The following is a 16,715-nucleotide window of genomic DNA, read 5'->3' as shown; positions in this document are numbered from 1 at the left end:
ATAATATATTTTTAAAATTTGACTTAAATGACTTGTGTAAAGGTTAACGAGTTGAAGACAAATGAAATGCTTACAAAACTAAAGCCTGTGCAAGATATTTTGCCCTATTTTCTACTGTTTTAGTGTTATTCACTTCAATATAAATCTAGTTTCCCTTTCAATTTAAAATTGAATTTGGGGAATTACTCAGCATGTTTTAAGGTCTTTTGAGAATCAATGAGCTGCATAAATGCCACCCTGAATACAAATGGGTTCTAACTACAATACAGCAAATATGGAGATGCATGCATGTTAGGTAAATAGCTTTACATTAACACATAGAATAAAGAATATAATTATTTTGAATAAAAATGTAATTAATATAATTATTTCAGTTATTAACTGTTATGAATTGTTAAATATATTTTGTTAAATATATAATTTGCTCCTAGTATTACGTGCTGACAAACTTCATATGCACTTATTTCAAGAGGAGCACTGAAATATACAGCATACATACATACATACAGCCAGCATATGTATTTTCTTCAATTTTTTATGTCACATTCTCATTACAAACAGTGTGATAATTCAGCTCCTTTTACACGTACCATGTTAAATAAAGGATATAAATTGGAATGGGATGTATGTCAGCACCCATATTAAAAAAAATCAAAGCTAATAACCACGTCTAGATAACATCTACATCTCTGCATTCTCTACTATGTGATTTTGGGTATACAACATAARGGACAGATAAAACATGGACCAGGATTTTCACATCAATTTTAACAAGTATGTGACAGAATTGTAGCTCACACCAATGAAATGTAAAAGAAAAGCTCAAATTCACATGTATAATACCATATCCTGCATCCAGTTAAGAATGAGTTGCACAAACAGTATATTGCCTTTACAAATTCTTATATATCAAAATTCTCAGCTAGTCTTTTATTTCTATATTTCACTGGGATTTAATTGTACTTGCTGCAATTTACCTCATGTAGACACTACAGTCTATAGGCTCCCATTTCTTTCGCTGCATTTGTAAGCTTGAATCCGTAGCTGCTTGTGATGGTTTCTCTTCAGTGGTAAGAGAAATAGAATCTACAACAGCATAGATTAAACTGGTTATTCAGCTGTGCCAAGAGTCTCCTTCTATATTATATAGTTTTTTCCTGTTTTTGCTCAGCAAAATACACTAGTATATGAGAGACATAGCTTAGAAAAGATAAAGTATTTCTGAATTTTTATTTCCAATATTCATGACAGAATCAAAGAAGTTGCAAAAAGTATGTCAGAGAGAAATGTATATATGTATCTTAACTAAATACATACTGCTCATGAGGCAGTATAAAGATAAGTATGTATAGCAAATTTAAAGTGCTTAAAGAACATGAGAACAACTTTTGATCAGTAAGGAATCATGTTCTTTTGGAGAAAAAACAAAAAAGCATTCAGTTAAAATCTGAATGGAAAGTCCTGTGTAAAGTTTAAAAATTACATTAACCTTTGGGCAGAGATCTAGTTTAGGAAATACTAGTTCAAAGGAAAAAGGACCAATGTATTGGAGCAGATAAAATGAAAGGGTTATTAAAAAAATTTTCATATGTCTATGATTACAATAGGCCCCAAACTAGCATAAACTCAGATTTCAGGTTTTGAATTAATCCCTTCTTTTAACAGATGAATGCAAAATCTTGATTGTAGCTCTCCTCAGACTACATGGTACTGGATTCCTGACATAAATGTTGTAGCTCTGGCCCATCTCTCCATTTTAATATTTAGTGTTTAATAAAAAGCTAGTCATTACACTGAATATGTTTCTCACTGTTCCTACCACCTCTCAGTGTTAAACTTTGAATGAAAAAAAAACTGTTAGATCAGCAACTACAGTATAACAAAGGTAACTGGAAGCATTCTGATTTAAAATTGTCAACCTACAGTCTTAGAATGAGCTTAACAAACTATTAAAGTGAATTAAATACTAAATGAGACTACTAAATGGGGACTACTTATGGGAATACTAAATTTATTTCACTTTATTAAATATAAATAAGTCATAGTGCCCTTGCACGTGCTATTTCAGATGCTAAACAAAACTTTGGTATTTCTACACTAATGACCTCTCTTACCAAACTTGGAATTGAGGGAGTGTTTTTCAATGAATTTCCAAAAATATTCCAAGTTAATTCAGGGCTAAAATCTAGTACTAGAGGACTGCCTAAAGTTTGCTTAAGGGTAACTTGGCTGCCTCCAAGAGCCAAGAGGAACAATGCAATGAATTTTAATTACAATGCTCATGAACAAGATGAAATGCTTGATAGAAAGCTAAATTCTTACCTCTTTCTCCTGGACTAGGTGTTAAATTTCTGTCCTCATTCTCAGTTATGGGCTCCTCTGAACCTCTCACAACATACTTATTAATAAACTGCATGCGTTCCTGAAAAGCCTAGAGATCAAAGTTTTAGTCCAGATTAGAAGACTTTTATTGAATATTTTAAATCTCAAAGAATTTTCAAAAGTAGGAAACTAAGTGATCAATAAGACAATAAATCTTTGAATCCAGTACATGTCTCACACAAGCTGAGATATGATACTACTATTTTATTACTGGTGAGTGTATTTCATTGGTCAGATCTATGAAAACACCATCCATGACAACAGGAATACTATCAGTGAGCCATTGTGAGGGATGAGGAAGGGTGAAGGTAAACAGGGGAGGACTGTGTTGCATGTCATGGTCATACTCAAGGCGTATCTGGAGTAGGACATTTTTTTCTGAACTAATAACTTGTTAATATTAAASCTCAAATTTCTTTAGCAATATTTTGAAACTTTTTGTTATTTATTTTTAATGTGTTGTGTTGATGAGAAATAAACTAGCATTGGTAATTTATGTCAAGTGTCTCCAGAGTATATGAATAACAACATYTAAGTTAACCTTTGTGAAGTGGTAGTTCAGTAAGATGGAAAGTAGGCAACACGTTTTGAGTTGTTTCTCTCCTTTCATTGCATTTTGGCTATATTTAGTACACATCCCACATGAGACAGTGATGCTGCTGATAAGCTGAACACTGGAGTGTTGTATAAAACTCTGCCTGGGACAGGAATCAGGAAAGATGGTAGGGTTGCCATAAACTCAGTTTGGCTACATGAAATACTTACACTAAGGATCATTGTGCAATGAACTGCTGAAAGGCATAATCTTTAGATTAGAACAAACAAAATCATGGAAGCAGGGCCTGTTCCCTCATAGTTGAATGTGTGGTCAGACTTCCTCTTGCAGCATCTCCTTAGGGAAATAGCATTTCCTGTCCTCCTAAGAGCTACTATAGCTTGGTGGTTTGGACTTCCTTCTGAGAAATGGGAGCTAGAGCTGCAGCCCCCTTCAGGCTTCAATTATCTTTGATGCCAAAAGCAGGCATCACCATATTGCCACAAAATGCCTGTCTTTTTTAAAAGATGATCTGAGCTTGCTGGGCTTTCTCTTAAGGGTTCAGACTGCCAGAATGAACAGAGGTACCAAGTGTCAGCTAAGAGTCAGGCGTCTAATTCCCAGAGACATAGGGCACATAACCCCTGAAATAAGCAGACATTTGGGGCAGGGAGATCAAGAAGAAAGGAAAGAGAAATTACTTAATTCAAACAGCAGACCCTTAAGTTAGATATCTGTTTTGTTAGATGATGGTTACATGTGGTTGCTGCAATTTCCTTGATGATAACTGTTTCAAAAAAATGCCACAGACATAAGAGGCTTTCAGGATGGAAGTTTTCAACAGCAATTCAATTGAATTTCTGAGCAAAAAAGGTAAACAGGGTGATAGAACCAGCATTTTGAAGAGACTCTTTACACATCAAAGAACTGTAATTTTCAGCCAATCTTTAGGACATCACATTTGCATTTTCAGTCTCAGCACAGCCAATCAAAGCCGCAGGGTAAGGCACCTCTCCTTAGATCAAAGTTTAATAGAGCGCTCTCAGAAAGTTTCTGGAGCTTCAGATACACTGAACAGAAACAAGAAAATCCAGAAGTGGGAAGACCCATGACTGAGATTCATTTCTGAAAGTTAGTATACAAAAGACAAAATGCTTTTAAGCTGGACTAATGGTTATTGGTGATGGTGGTGTAAGGGGATGACTGTTAGGTATACTCTAAGACCGTGTTTTTCTATTTTATTTTCCTTTTTTGCTAATGGTCTTCTTGTTCTGAATCTGCAGTTCAACCTTTTGCTTTGCTATAAATGACTTGTAGTATTTTTCCATCTTAAGCATGCCTAGTGTCAAAAACAATCCCAGTTGCAGCGGACACATCTGAATTAGTATTGCTTCTCCAGAACAGTGGGTTCATACAGAGAAGCATGTACAGGCTCAGGAGTACCTGATATCAAGCATGAATTTGGGAATCCTGGTTCCAGGGGATAATTTGAATGATGATATCGCCAAACACCAGTTCTTCAACAAAAGTCTTTCTAGCATGTTTGGAATGAAATACACTGGCATGTTTACAACCAGTGTATTTCTGGCTGGAAGCAGCTAAACAGTCAACGTGTCAACAGCAGCAGTTCTGCAGTTGTGTAGAGGTAGTGAGTTTTCTGAGAAAACACTTTTCTATTTATTGAAAAATCTAAGGTCTGGTGATGTAAAAAGGTCTGCAGTAGACGATCTGGATTTTTGCCCAAAATTCGTAGACACCAGCACTTCTGATTCTTTAAGCTGTGTAAAATTCCCTGCCTTCCACAGAGTGGTGAAAAGAACACCTGAAATCAGATCCATATTCTTTCAAATGCTCCTCCTTCACAACAGCTTCTGGACTGTGTAACGATGCTTCTGCAAAGACTAAGCTCTGCTTACCTTGACAGCTCTTCCTGGCTCTGCAGACTCCCATGCTTGTTTTATGGCTTTGATCTCAGCTGCTCTCTGTGTGTCCTTCTTCACTTCCAGAACTTCTGCCTCTCTCTGTTCACTAACTAGGCGTAAGGTCCAGTACGGTTTGCTTGGAGCAGCTTGCTGAAAGTGAGGTATGGTAAACATAAGCCAACTAAACGTATTTATTGGTCTATTACCACTATTTAGGATAAAGTTATGTTTCTGAATCCTGGTAAGTTTCGTGAGAGACTTTACCACACATTACTAGCTACATAGGGGCTACTAGAGGCAAGGAAAATTACTTCACAGCATCTAGAAGCTCTTTAAGGTGTTTTGTTTAGATGCCTTTCCCCCTCACATACAGCATGCTACACACTCCCTGTTCTCAACTGTCTGCTGAACAAGAGGAGTATTTTGTARCCTTTTTTTCATGCAGTTGTGTTATCTTCCTGTCAAGGTTTCTTCCACAAGCTTTTTTACCATAACTCTTACTATTTTTAACTGGATTTCTTGTGTAGAAATACAACTTGCTCTGTCTTATGGAGCATAAGATTCTTTCTAATCACTTCCCAAATTCTCTAGACTACTTTGAGGCATGGCTTTCCCTGAAACATATGGTTTGAATAGTGCCTGATGTGTGGCAGACAATGCTGCTGACTGATGAATGAGATCTTGTGCTGCACACATCTTGGGGAAGTTTAGCATCTACAGAAGCTTAAAGACTAAGATTTGAAAGTAGAGAGCTCAGCTTTTAGTTGACACTAAAGGTAGRTATCTTTATCTTCAAGCATTGTCTCATCTTGAATCTTGCTTCTGTTGTAGTGGTAGAGTTAAGAACTCCCAAGAGCTGTCATCCCACCATGACAGCATACCACAGAATTGGAGCTGAAGGCAAAAATCTTACATGATCTGAAGTTGTATCACACTTTCATGGTGAACAGGCTAAACTACAACAGCCCTGACTGCTCTGGAAGAAGGGCTAAGGCACTGTTTCAGAACTCTGTATGATCAGGTGTGCRTGTTAATCATTATGAGGCTTGCAGGTTTAGTTAACCAAACAATTCAGTAGAGATTTCTTCATGAAAAGCTTTATGGAGATGAYCTCCTCTTGAACTACCTCTCATGATGCAGCAAAAAACCCATCAAAAGCAATACCATTAAAGGAGGAATTAAAGTTTCTTCTTTGCTTTCCATTTACCCATCTGCAGTCCATAAGGTCATTATTCCTTTTAATGCATATACAATAGCTTTTTGGTCAACCATATAACACTCAGACTATCCTACCACAGAGAAGAAGAATTTGCAAGCAGGTTGGTACCAATTTTTCTGCCACTGTATACCCACAAGCTAGTGACAATGGTAACACACTATAGATATATAAAATAGGAATTTCATCTCTCTGGATTCTTGTGAGAGTCCATACAGTGAACAACTGTAATGGGTCACCTGTAACTGTAATGGGTCACCTGTAAGGCAACTTAATATACCTGCATAGACAGAAACCAGATCTCAAAAAAGAAAAGACTGTGGTTTGCTTCACACTTAAGCACGGAAATGGGCACATTACATCTCTAAATGCATGATGTATGTTTTACACGTGTAGTTTAATGCTTCTCAGGTGTAAAACTAGACAGGTGGCAAAGCAGAGCATAGAAAAACATACATTTCTTGGATTTGTTCTCACCTGAGATTCCGATCGAGATGCAGGTGATCCTTTATTGCACTTTTCTTTTTCTGTTTTCTCAGTTACTTTATCTTTTGTCTTTCTGCATGATTTAGGAGTACTTGCACGTTTCTGTCCTTCAGAATAATCAAGCATTTGGGGGAAACTGTGTTCCTCATTCTTTTCCCCATGTACTATTCCTATGTAGTTAAAWCGAATGATGAATTAGAGGATATCATCATCATCCGTAGGTATATTTCCCCATATAATATCCAGGGTGAAATAACAACACAAACCAGGCACATGGAAAGAAAAAAAATCAGTTAACTGTTGCTACTGTTAAGCACTACACTACAATTCATTATTGGACCAAGAAAGAATTTGGGGACAGAAAAACTTTTAAAACCAGACTTTCAAGGTGGCCATATTTTGACATCCCTGTTTTTCTTAAATAGCACTCTACCCAAGAATGAACTGTGAGATTGCCACGATCCTTGCATTGTTGTCTTGTGTATGGGTCAGTCCAAAGAAGGCTGTAGTCCACAGAACCACAGTGTGAGTTTTAGTTTTTCTACACAGTCTGCATAAAATCTCTGTCAGTGCTATGCACCAAGGCAGGTGAGAAGCTCAGAGTAGGTAAAGCCAATGTTCTCTCTTGTCTCACAACTCAGTGAGCCCAAAAGCGTGAAGAGCAGAAGGGAAGATGCACCAAAAATGTAAGRAAGTGAAGGTAATGAAACATATTTGAGATTAGATAAATACCTAACTTAAGAAATTCGAAGTGATCAGTCTCAGAACAATCAGAACACATTTTGGATTAATTTTTTAATTAGTGCATGTACATATTATATGTATGAGACATGCTAAAGATGCCAAGAACTGACATTCCTAACACTTTTATTTTGCCTTGTCTTAGCTGGTGGGAACTGTTAGCAAGATTATTTGCATGACATGTTATTGTTTAAAAAAAGGAATAAATAAAGAAATCTGCAAGAGTAYATAGCTTTAATAGCAAAAGAAGCACGTCAGTTGAAAGAACCTGGCCTGGACCCACAACACTACAAGAAAGATTAAAGATTTGARTCAGAAATTGCAGTTTCACCAGAACTTCATATTGCTTGAAATGTTAAAGTAAATACTGAAAACCTACAGTCCGTACAAGCAAACAGGTGATTTCTCCTGGAAAAACAGGAAATGGGTGACTGGTTTAGAATCTGACGTTAATTAAAATGCACCTTTCATTTAATGCTATGCTCTTCTAATCCCTCTTCACTTTTGTGCAAGAYCTGATCCCAAGTTCACTGAAGATTTTCCACTATTTTTAATGAGCTTTGGATCAGATCTGCAATGTCATGCCTGGGGCTATATGAAAATATAAAATGGTAAATATAAAACATACACAAATATGTATTTATTTATAATCATATATAATACACATAACTATGATATACAGGTATTATATGTGCATTTTTATATAAATTATAAAAATTATTATTTTCAGCTCCTCATGCTATTTAAATAATGTATAATGGCACTAATGTGCTAGTTTTAAATTGACTCAATGGTACAAAAGTATATATTAAAGAAAGAAAGTAAAAATTAAAGTCGTCTCCACAAATATTAAAGATAATAAAACAACTGCAGAGGAAATGCAAATATAAAATAAATACTGACGGCATTGCTTGAGGGTAYAACATCATTACATAAATGGCTTTCCATTTAATTTCATATTATCATAGCATATTAGTACAATAAATCAGGCTTGTATGCATGCATTATTCAGTGAATTATTAATTTTTAAAGATAAAATATTTATTGTTTATGCAAACACTCAAGAGAATTCAGTGTCATTAGTGAAATGATATTAGACGAAAACCATCTATGTCATAGGATACCACAGACTTTGGCTGGCTTCTATAAGGACTTTATAACTCTATTTTTTAACATTTTGATGCTCTAGGCTTATCTACTTCTGGAAGTTAGTAAAGAGCAAGTGAACTTATGAAATGACAGGGCATAAGCCATTCTGCTTTAATTCCTGGTATGGAGGCTTAGAACAGGATTCAGTTCAGCTCTCTTAGCTGACAGCTGGCTTCCCCCAGCTGTCCTCCCTGCCTCAATAGAGAGGGCAGTCTCACCTGTTTTGGGATCAACCCCTGGAGATGACTGCAGTTTGCTAACACAGAATGCAGCCTACTCTAATGTGAGGGAGCCATGAGTAGTTCCTTTGGGCTTTTCCCAAGGCCAAAGCCAGGTAAATGCTTCATACCGGGATGTGATGAGGTAAAAAGAAAGGGAGAGAGACAATAAGGAAAGTAAAATGCCATGGCTGAATTCCAACTCAGAGCTTATGTACCAATCACTGCAAACTCTCTGTGGCAGTTGTTTTATATGGATGGCATCTAGGAAGGCTTGGGCATGGTGTCAGTTGGCACTGATGGCAAACAGTTGGTAGAAACTCTTAGAATTAACTTCTCCACAACCTCCCATTCATTTATTCAGAGATTCATTTATTCTAAAATCAGAAGGGACAGTGGTGATTGTCCAGTCTGATGTTCTTTGACAGGCTAAATAATTTCACCAAATGACTCCTATCTGTAATTCGTAACTTCAGACTGAGATAGAGCAAGTCTCTTTTTCAGAAAGACAGACAGCTACTCCTGATTTATGAAATTCAAATGACAGAGAATTCATGTCATTCATAGGTAGAATATAAATGAGTCTCCTGAAGTTTTCTTTGATAACATATGAAGCTCCCTTTATCTGAAATAGGCTCTAAGCATTTGGTAGGAACAGCCAGTAGGCAACAGAAATGGCTGTTATTTGGCCCACAAAAGACTTTCAGATTTGGCCAGTAGATGGTAGAGAAGCTCCGAAGTTGCTTTACCCTCTCTGATTGCACTCTGAGAAGGATTCTGGATGAATAGCAACATTAAAAATCTTTTTAAAGCTAGGCTCATGCAGACACCAAAACTGCAGTAAAACTGCACCAGGATTGCAGTAAACCACCAATGTTGCTTCTGCAGTAGGGTGGGTTTAGAACATGGCCTAGAGATCTTCATGTTGTAAAAATCTAGTACTGTCAGTCTTCCTTGGTAACCTATTTTTTCCCTACTTCACTGAACACCACAGCAGACAAGTGATTACTTACTATGGAAAGGTAAGACTGTAAAGAGAAAAAGAGAGGGAGAATTGAACAGCTGATTAAACATCCCATGAAATCCTGCCTCTGGTAAGATCCAGAAAGTTCTCCTGTTTCAAACCTACTTCTTCTACTTAGTGTATGTATCCAATCTCCAGCTGCTCTCCTAGATGGACAGACAGCCTTTTCCTACCAACATCTAATACTCTTGGGTTKACTAAAGCAATATGTAAAATACATGTTACTGTCAGTGTTCAGCCCATACTGATGATTCAACTGGTTGTTACAGCTGCATATTAAAACACTTGAACTTATTAAAACAAAAGCAAAACCAAAAAAAACCTCCAAAAGACAATGGCTGAAAATCATATACAGAAAACCAATCTTAAAATAGTTTTGTTTGCAAAAGTCAAGTCTGAGTCAAATAACTCAGATTAGTTTTAGCAGTTGAAAGATTGTCTRTTAATTTTTCCTCTTTTGCACACGCATTGTAATCCAGGACTTATTTTTTACTTTTTTTTTTCCATAAAAGAGTTGCCTCATTAACAGGCCCCAATGGAAAAAAAAATAAAAATAAAAATAAAATTGTAAAAATAACAACCTACCTGGCACTTTCTAATTCTTGTGCACTTGTTTTTTTTCTGGTTRATGCCTTTTAAATGCTTTGCTTTTGCAATATACTATTTAACAAAACACTCAATGAGATCTCGTACTTAATAATTATGACTAAACGTTAGTCATGATGTAACTTTTGTTAACATTTCCAGTTCTTCTTATCAAAAACAATTAATGCCAAACTGCAGTATTAAGGTTTTGAAAAAAGTGAAGACAAACAAAGACCAAAAAATACAAACTATCAGAACATCTATATGCTGGAGAGCTTACTTTCTTCAAAAATGTTCTTAATAATTAATAATTATTATTTACAGCACTATATGTACTATGGGTCTTCATCAAAAAGGAGAGTAGTTTAAAAGACTTTGGTAAACGGTAATTTTAAAAAGGAAGATGTTTTTGCCATGGTTAGTTGGCTTTAATACAAAACTTACTCCAGGTGGCACTGTTGCCTTATGTGAAAAAGCAGTATCTGAAATGGTGAAGATTTACTGCAGGAATTTTCCACCTGGCTTACCGTAGCTTTCTTAAAAATCACAGTGAGAGGGTGTCTTTTGGTTATGTACCAACATTGCTATTATATGAATTGTGTGTTTGAAAACTGGTGCTGACAGAACAGCCTTAAATGCTAAAGTTCAGTTTTCAAATTGTTTTCATTCACAATCAGAAAAAGATTCAATGATTAAAGGCTGTTTTGTTCCAAAATACCTAGTCTAAAATACCTGCTATCTATAGTAAGTATTCCAGATAAATATTACTATTAACAGGGTTATATAAAATAAATGCTAAGTACTAAATACAATAAATATTAGTGTTTATACATTGGTTTTAAACACTGTTGGTGACCTGAGCAATCTGGTTCTTGTTCTATGCGAGGACAGTATATTGGTATCCTTGTAGAAACAGAAAGACCCAGTTAATGTGAAATGCAAAATGGATTTGGGTTACTTTGAAAAGCAGCAATTATGAGAGGATACAAATCTCAACGCTTAAAAAGAATCCCAAGGGAAGAGGGCTCCTTATCTCTGCCTGCTAGCTTGAGTCTGGCTGCCTATAAATGAGTCTAAGTACCAATTTAAATGGCGAAGGGAAACAGTGAACTGGAATGCTGTTATAYTGAAGTGAACATGAAAATACTCGCACTGACAATGTTGACAAGCTTCAGTAATAACARCTGAGAACTTGCAAAGAATCTTGTAATTTAGCTAACCTCAGGCCATAGCATAGTTACATGAAAGGATGTACACCAGCAGCATGACTGGTATGTTAAGTGCAAGGTATTACTTTGTAACCAATTCAGAAGTACAACACAATGTAACAGAATGTGTATTGCATAAAGTAGTTCATCATTAAAAGCAAAATGTGAATAAATGTACTCATCTAGGAAGCAAAGATGATCTTACAAAGAATGTAAATAATTAAAAGCTGATGAAGTAACTGCTTAAAAAATTGTCTGTATACAGACCTGTAAGGCTACATGACATAGCTCCTCAAATATTATGAAAACTGATTAGAGACTACAGTACACTAACAATATACATTTTTGTAAAGTTCTAGACCACTAGCTGAAAAAGGACTGGAAAAATCTCAAATACCACAGTCATCTGTAAAACAAGAAAACAAATAATGTATGTCAGCGATTATTGCTGATATATCTAACTTCAGTTATAGGGTAACTGAAATAAAAAAAATGAAACCAGCCATTTTAAAAAAAAATCTATCACCTAAATAAAAGTGAGAAATTCCACTCATGAATAAAGAYCAAATCTTCCTGAGCAAATTTGAGCATGCATATATTTCTGAGACAGGATAAAGCAAACAGTGACTAAGAAGAATTCAGTAGATACACCACATCCATTTTTACCAAAAGAATTCATGACATATTTCTCATTATCTCAGATATAACAGAAAAACAGAGTTATCAAACTTTAATATTAATGATAYGGAAAATTTACTGAATGGTGGAAACACTGTCTTAGGTTCTGCAGGGATCATCATCATCTGGGAGAAAGATTAAACTATTAACAAAAAACATGTCATAATTACTAAATTGATACACACAAATAATAACTACCTTACTGACTCCTTGGCACCCTAAACCTTTTATTTCATCCTCATCATCTTTGAGATCATCAGTGCTCTAACATCTTGAACTGCATGTTTATGTTATGCCTTTGCTTGACATTATGTCTGCCTTCCCTTAGCCCTTCTGCTAATTTTCTTGTCACGTTCTCACCTTCCACAGATCTCTCAGCTGTCGTGGRAGGTCACATGGAAGTCTATATTTAGCTTTATTTTTCCTCTTTGTATTTCTTTCTCTCTCCAATTTATTCCTTTCATGCACAAGGCTTCAGTAATAGCCCACAAATTACCCATTTTGCCATTTATGATCTGTCAGTTGTGACAACTAACAAATAATAAATCTAATCCTATTTAAATTGAACCTGAAAACGTGTCTCCTTCAAACCAGTCTWCCTACAGGTGTGTTCTGCCTTCTCTTACTGAGTGTAAACAAAACCTGATTTTGGCAAAACTYAACCATATACATATGCTTGCAATCTCCCCTACAACTCTTATCCTCATCACTTTTGCCAGCGGTACCATTCATTACACCCACAAATTGAAAGTCATCTTTGATTCCTCTCTTTTCCCCTTCAACACAGCCTCTGATATATGCTGCTGACTGTTTCCAAATGCTTATAAAATATCTGACAGAGAAAACCTTCATCACTCAAGTCATCCTATGGATCTCACATCTTTTCTTTTCTTTCTGCTACTCAGATTTGCCCCTCTTGAGTCTACAGAGCTTTCTACTCCACAGAATATGTGAACTCTTTCTTCTAGCTTCTCTGGTCCTTTGTAACTCTGCCTCCTCTTAGCTACTGTTTATTGTCATTGCTTCTAACACTTACTCTCTACTCTGCTCTAAACAAAAATAAAAGATCAGTGGGCATCCATAATTTGATGCAACCTGTCCCATTTGCACTCATGCAGATATTCGTAAGTGCCCACATCAACAAGCCAGGTATCAATCCACAATTTTTGAGGTCTAAATTCTGAAGCTACATATTATGTGACTGATATTGTCAGCTGTGATGACTAACGAATAATAAATCTAGTAGTACTTGAATTAAAACTGAATGCRTGAGTTTATGAGCAGAGTTTGATCCTGAAACAGTATATTATAATGACAGTGATATTTTAAATATATTAAGGAGAAGGCTAATGTGACCTGCAAGCAAATACRGTATATTTTTATTTACAAACACTTGTCAACAAGCAACTAGTCCTTCCACCAAGTATCTTCTRTGTATCAGCTAACAGTGTAAATTGCTAACATGGAGTCTAGAAGTGCTGCATATATGAAGTGTGAAGTTTATTCTTACATGGCCTAACCAAACAGTTGAAATTTCATTGTTCTAGGGAACTTCTATTGCTTTGTGACTGCATTATGAATTTTGCTCAGTGACAAATTAATAGATTAAAATGGATCAGACTAAAGGGGACTTTTCTAAAACAAATACCTTAAGTACAATACATTTCTTTGGCTTCTGAGGTGTGCATGTGTGCATTTGTATGTGGAGAATCCTAAAAAATACTAGAAAAATCTCCAGAAAYAAAAGATTCAAGCAGTAACTTCAAAAGTAAAAACATATTTAAAGGAGGTACAGAGATACAACAAACTTGATAGAACAGAGAAACACTTAAAAAAACAATTTTGAGAGCAAATCACTGGTCTTCACAAATGCTACTGCCATTAAACCAAAATCAACTACTACAGCTTTAGAAGGCTTTAAGTTTATAAGAATGACTAATAAATAACACTTTAGTATTAGAGTATGCTAAAGTATGAGAGATACTCGTAAGTTAATGTATTGACATGTACACACATTTCGTTACCATTTTCTCTAACCATTATGTGCATCTGTATTTAAGATCTAAATCTTTTTGTGCCAGCTCCACTGGTTACAGGAGAAGAAAATGTGGAACATTTATCTCATTTCTAAGATACTTACTAAAATCCTAATTATTTTTGATTTTTTTTCCTAACACTTAACAAAAAACTCTAAGAGAATCTGAAAAAAAAGAAAAAAAAATCTGTAATTTCTCTGACTCTTCCTGACTTTAATACACAGCTTATATTTGTGACCTTTCCCAGGCCTCCTGCCTGGATTCTTCTCACAGCAGCACAGAACTAACACACATATCGCAAAAGAACAGGACTTTTTTCCCTTCTGTTGGTGTATTTTCTTATGTAATCAGCAGATACGTTTCTGTAGTTTCAGTAGCAACCTCTATATTTGGATGCAGTTGTCAGAACACTGTACGTTTATACTACACTTGCCAAGTCTTTCCGACTGTAGAAGCGGACTTGCATCTACATGTATTCTAGATGCCTTCCTAAAGCTARGCCGTAAGAACCTCATGTACATTTTGCAGACCACATTCTGATTTCTRTCAGTTGTGAACTGAAGTTACAGAATCATGCAATCAAGCTTCAGTTCTATGAACCACAGAGTAAATAACTTCATTGCTTAATTATTTCACTTAAGCAGTGAATAACAAAAAATATATATATTGTGTTGTCTTGGCTTGCAGCAATGTAACAATTTTTTTAAAAAACTATAACACGACACACTTAATATACTTAGAGTGACATACCTTTGACTTCATTTTTCTCCATTTCTTTCAGTTCCTGAACAAACAGAATCTCACTCTCAGTAAGTGGCCAGCTATTATATAACACCAATGCTTGTATAATATACTCGTGAGACTGTAAAACAAAACGCAACATGTTAATACGCTGGTGACATAACAATTACAGTAAGCGTTCAAAAGTCCTATAGGTTAGCAAACTGCTAGCTACTGAACTCAGCGAATGAAAAATGAAATTAATTCACTAGCTTTCACACTGCAGTATTCACAAGAAGCTTAACAACACAGCGTTAATGTCACAGTATTTTATTTTAATTCTTGTAGATTGTTGCAACCACATTCCTGTAAAGATGTTCATGTAACGTTTTCCTAGATACATGGTGCGCTGAGATAAAGCCTCTGTCTTAGACGTTAAGACCTACTATCGGGCTTAGAGCACCAAAGCTCGTGCTCAATTCTGACTACATTTGCAATGGAGTAATAGGGTTATTTTTATACATTATGTACACTGAACAGGAAATGACTCCAACAGTCTTTTTAAAAATTGGTTTTCCACTCTAAAGCTAGTTCTAAGTCAGAGGAACACACCCCTGAAAGTTATATGTAAATAATCAATCATTTTTTCCTTGGAATATTTTTTTGAAATTGATCTCAATTCGCAGGAAAAATCACAGTTATATATAATTAATATATWAATAATAGTAGGTGAAGTCAAGGGAAATATATGATTTTGATGTCACTCTCTAAGAAATTGTGGGCTCAAGTAGAAGATTTTTTGTGTGTTACATTAAGCAATTGGCTAAACAGACTGGCAATAGATGTTTCTCTAGTAAAACTATTAAAGTTGGCATTCTCTTACCTTAATATTTCAAGGACCACTCACCCTGAAGCATTATAAGTTCAAAGTCTATTCAAAGTTATTATTGATGCTTTTTAGCCCTTAGATGAAAGTTATGTTAAACTTGAGTTGGACTTGGCAAATGAAGAACATTCAAAGATCCTCGATTTGAAAATAAAAATGTACCTATGACCACTTGTTAGTTGGTTATTCATATAGGCATATCACGTGACCTCCATTGTCCCATTCAGAAGCTGCTAATGATCTTAATTTTGGATTCCTTTTTCCTCATCTCAGAATAGCAGAATTACACATTTATTAAAAAAATTATCAATACTCTTTCATCACTTTCCCCCCCAAAATCCCTATGATATGCAGTCTCTTACCAGTTGTGGACTTTAAACTTTCTTTTCAAAGCTTACCAGAATAAAAGATTCATCTTCTAATATAGCTGGATCTTCTTGTACAAATCCTGGCCTTATAGAAGATTTGGTACTCTTCGGAGATGGAATAAAACCTTTCTTTTTGAATCCTCCAGTTTCTGATTCTTTCCTTGTGGTGTTTTGAATAAGCTGGCCTCTGCTTGCTGCAAGAAGATAAAAATATCAGTCTTCAGTTTCCAGTAAGTCTATGAACTATTAGCATGAGCCAAACAATGCCAGCAGAAACTATAAGAAAAAAGTATTATTATAATAAATTTTCTCATGCTGTGTTATGCTTACGAAATTCCTGTTAAAATTTTGCTCATACTAAATACTACCCTGATTTTTTCTGCATACAAATCACAAATCTCTTCAAACTAAATAACAAGAAATTTGAAAGACCATACATATAATTGTTGCTACTGTTCATAAAGTATATAAAATAATTTCCATAAAATCCACACTTTCTTCCTAGTTAGCACCACAGCACCTGCTATATATCTCATAATATAGATAGTCTTTTCGTCTGCA

At 35.4% G+C, this 16,715-nt stretch overlaps 1 protein-coding gene across 1 annotated transcript in view; it reads right to left on the bottom strand.

Annotated features, from left to right (window-relative positions):
• The window catches only part of ADGB (androglobin), a 141,090-nt gene that overhangs the window by 10,932 nt on the left and 113,443 nt on the right, over window positions 1-16,715 (bottom strand). The window contains 6 exon segments of the mRNA XM_085310817.1: window positions 978-1,086; window positions 2,323-2,431; window positions 4,834-5,005; window positions 6,540-6,705; window positions 14,931-15,042; window positions 16,149-16,348. Of these exon segments, the coding sequence (XP_085166943.1) occupies window positions 978-1,086; window positions 2,323-2,431; window positions 4,834-5,005; window positions 6,540-6,705; window positions 14,931-15,042; window positions 16,149-16,348 (868 nt within the window).

Source organism: Rhea americana, unplaced genomic scaffold (assembly GCF_003343005.1).
Source record: "Rhea americana isolate MKP2758 unplaced genomic scaffold, rheAme1 scaffold_108, whole genome shotgun sequence".
NCBI classification, from domain to species: Eukaryota; Metazoa; Chordata; class Aves; order Rheiformes; family Rheidae; genus Rhea; species Rhea americana.
This window is presented reverse-complemented; position numbering and strand designations above follow the sequence as displayed.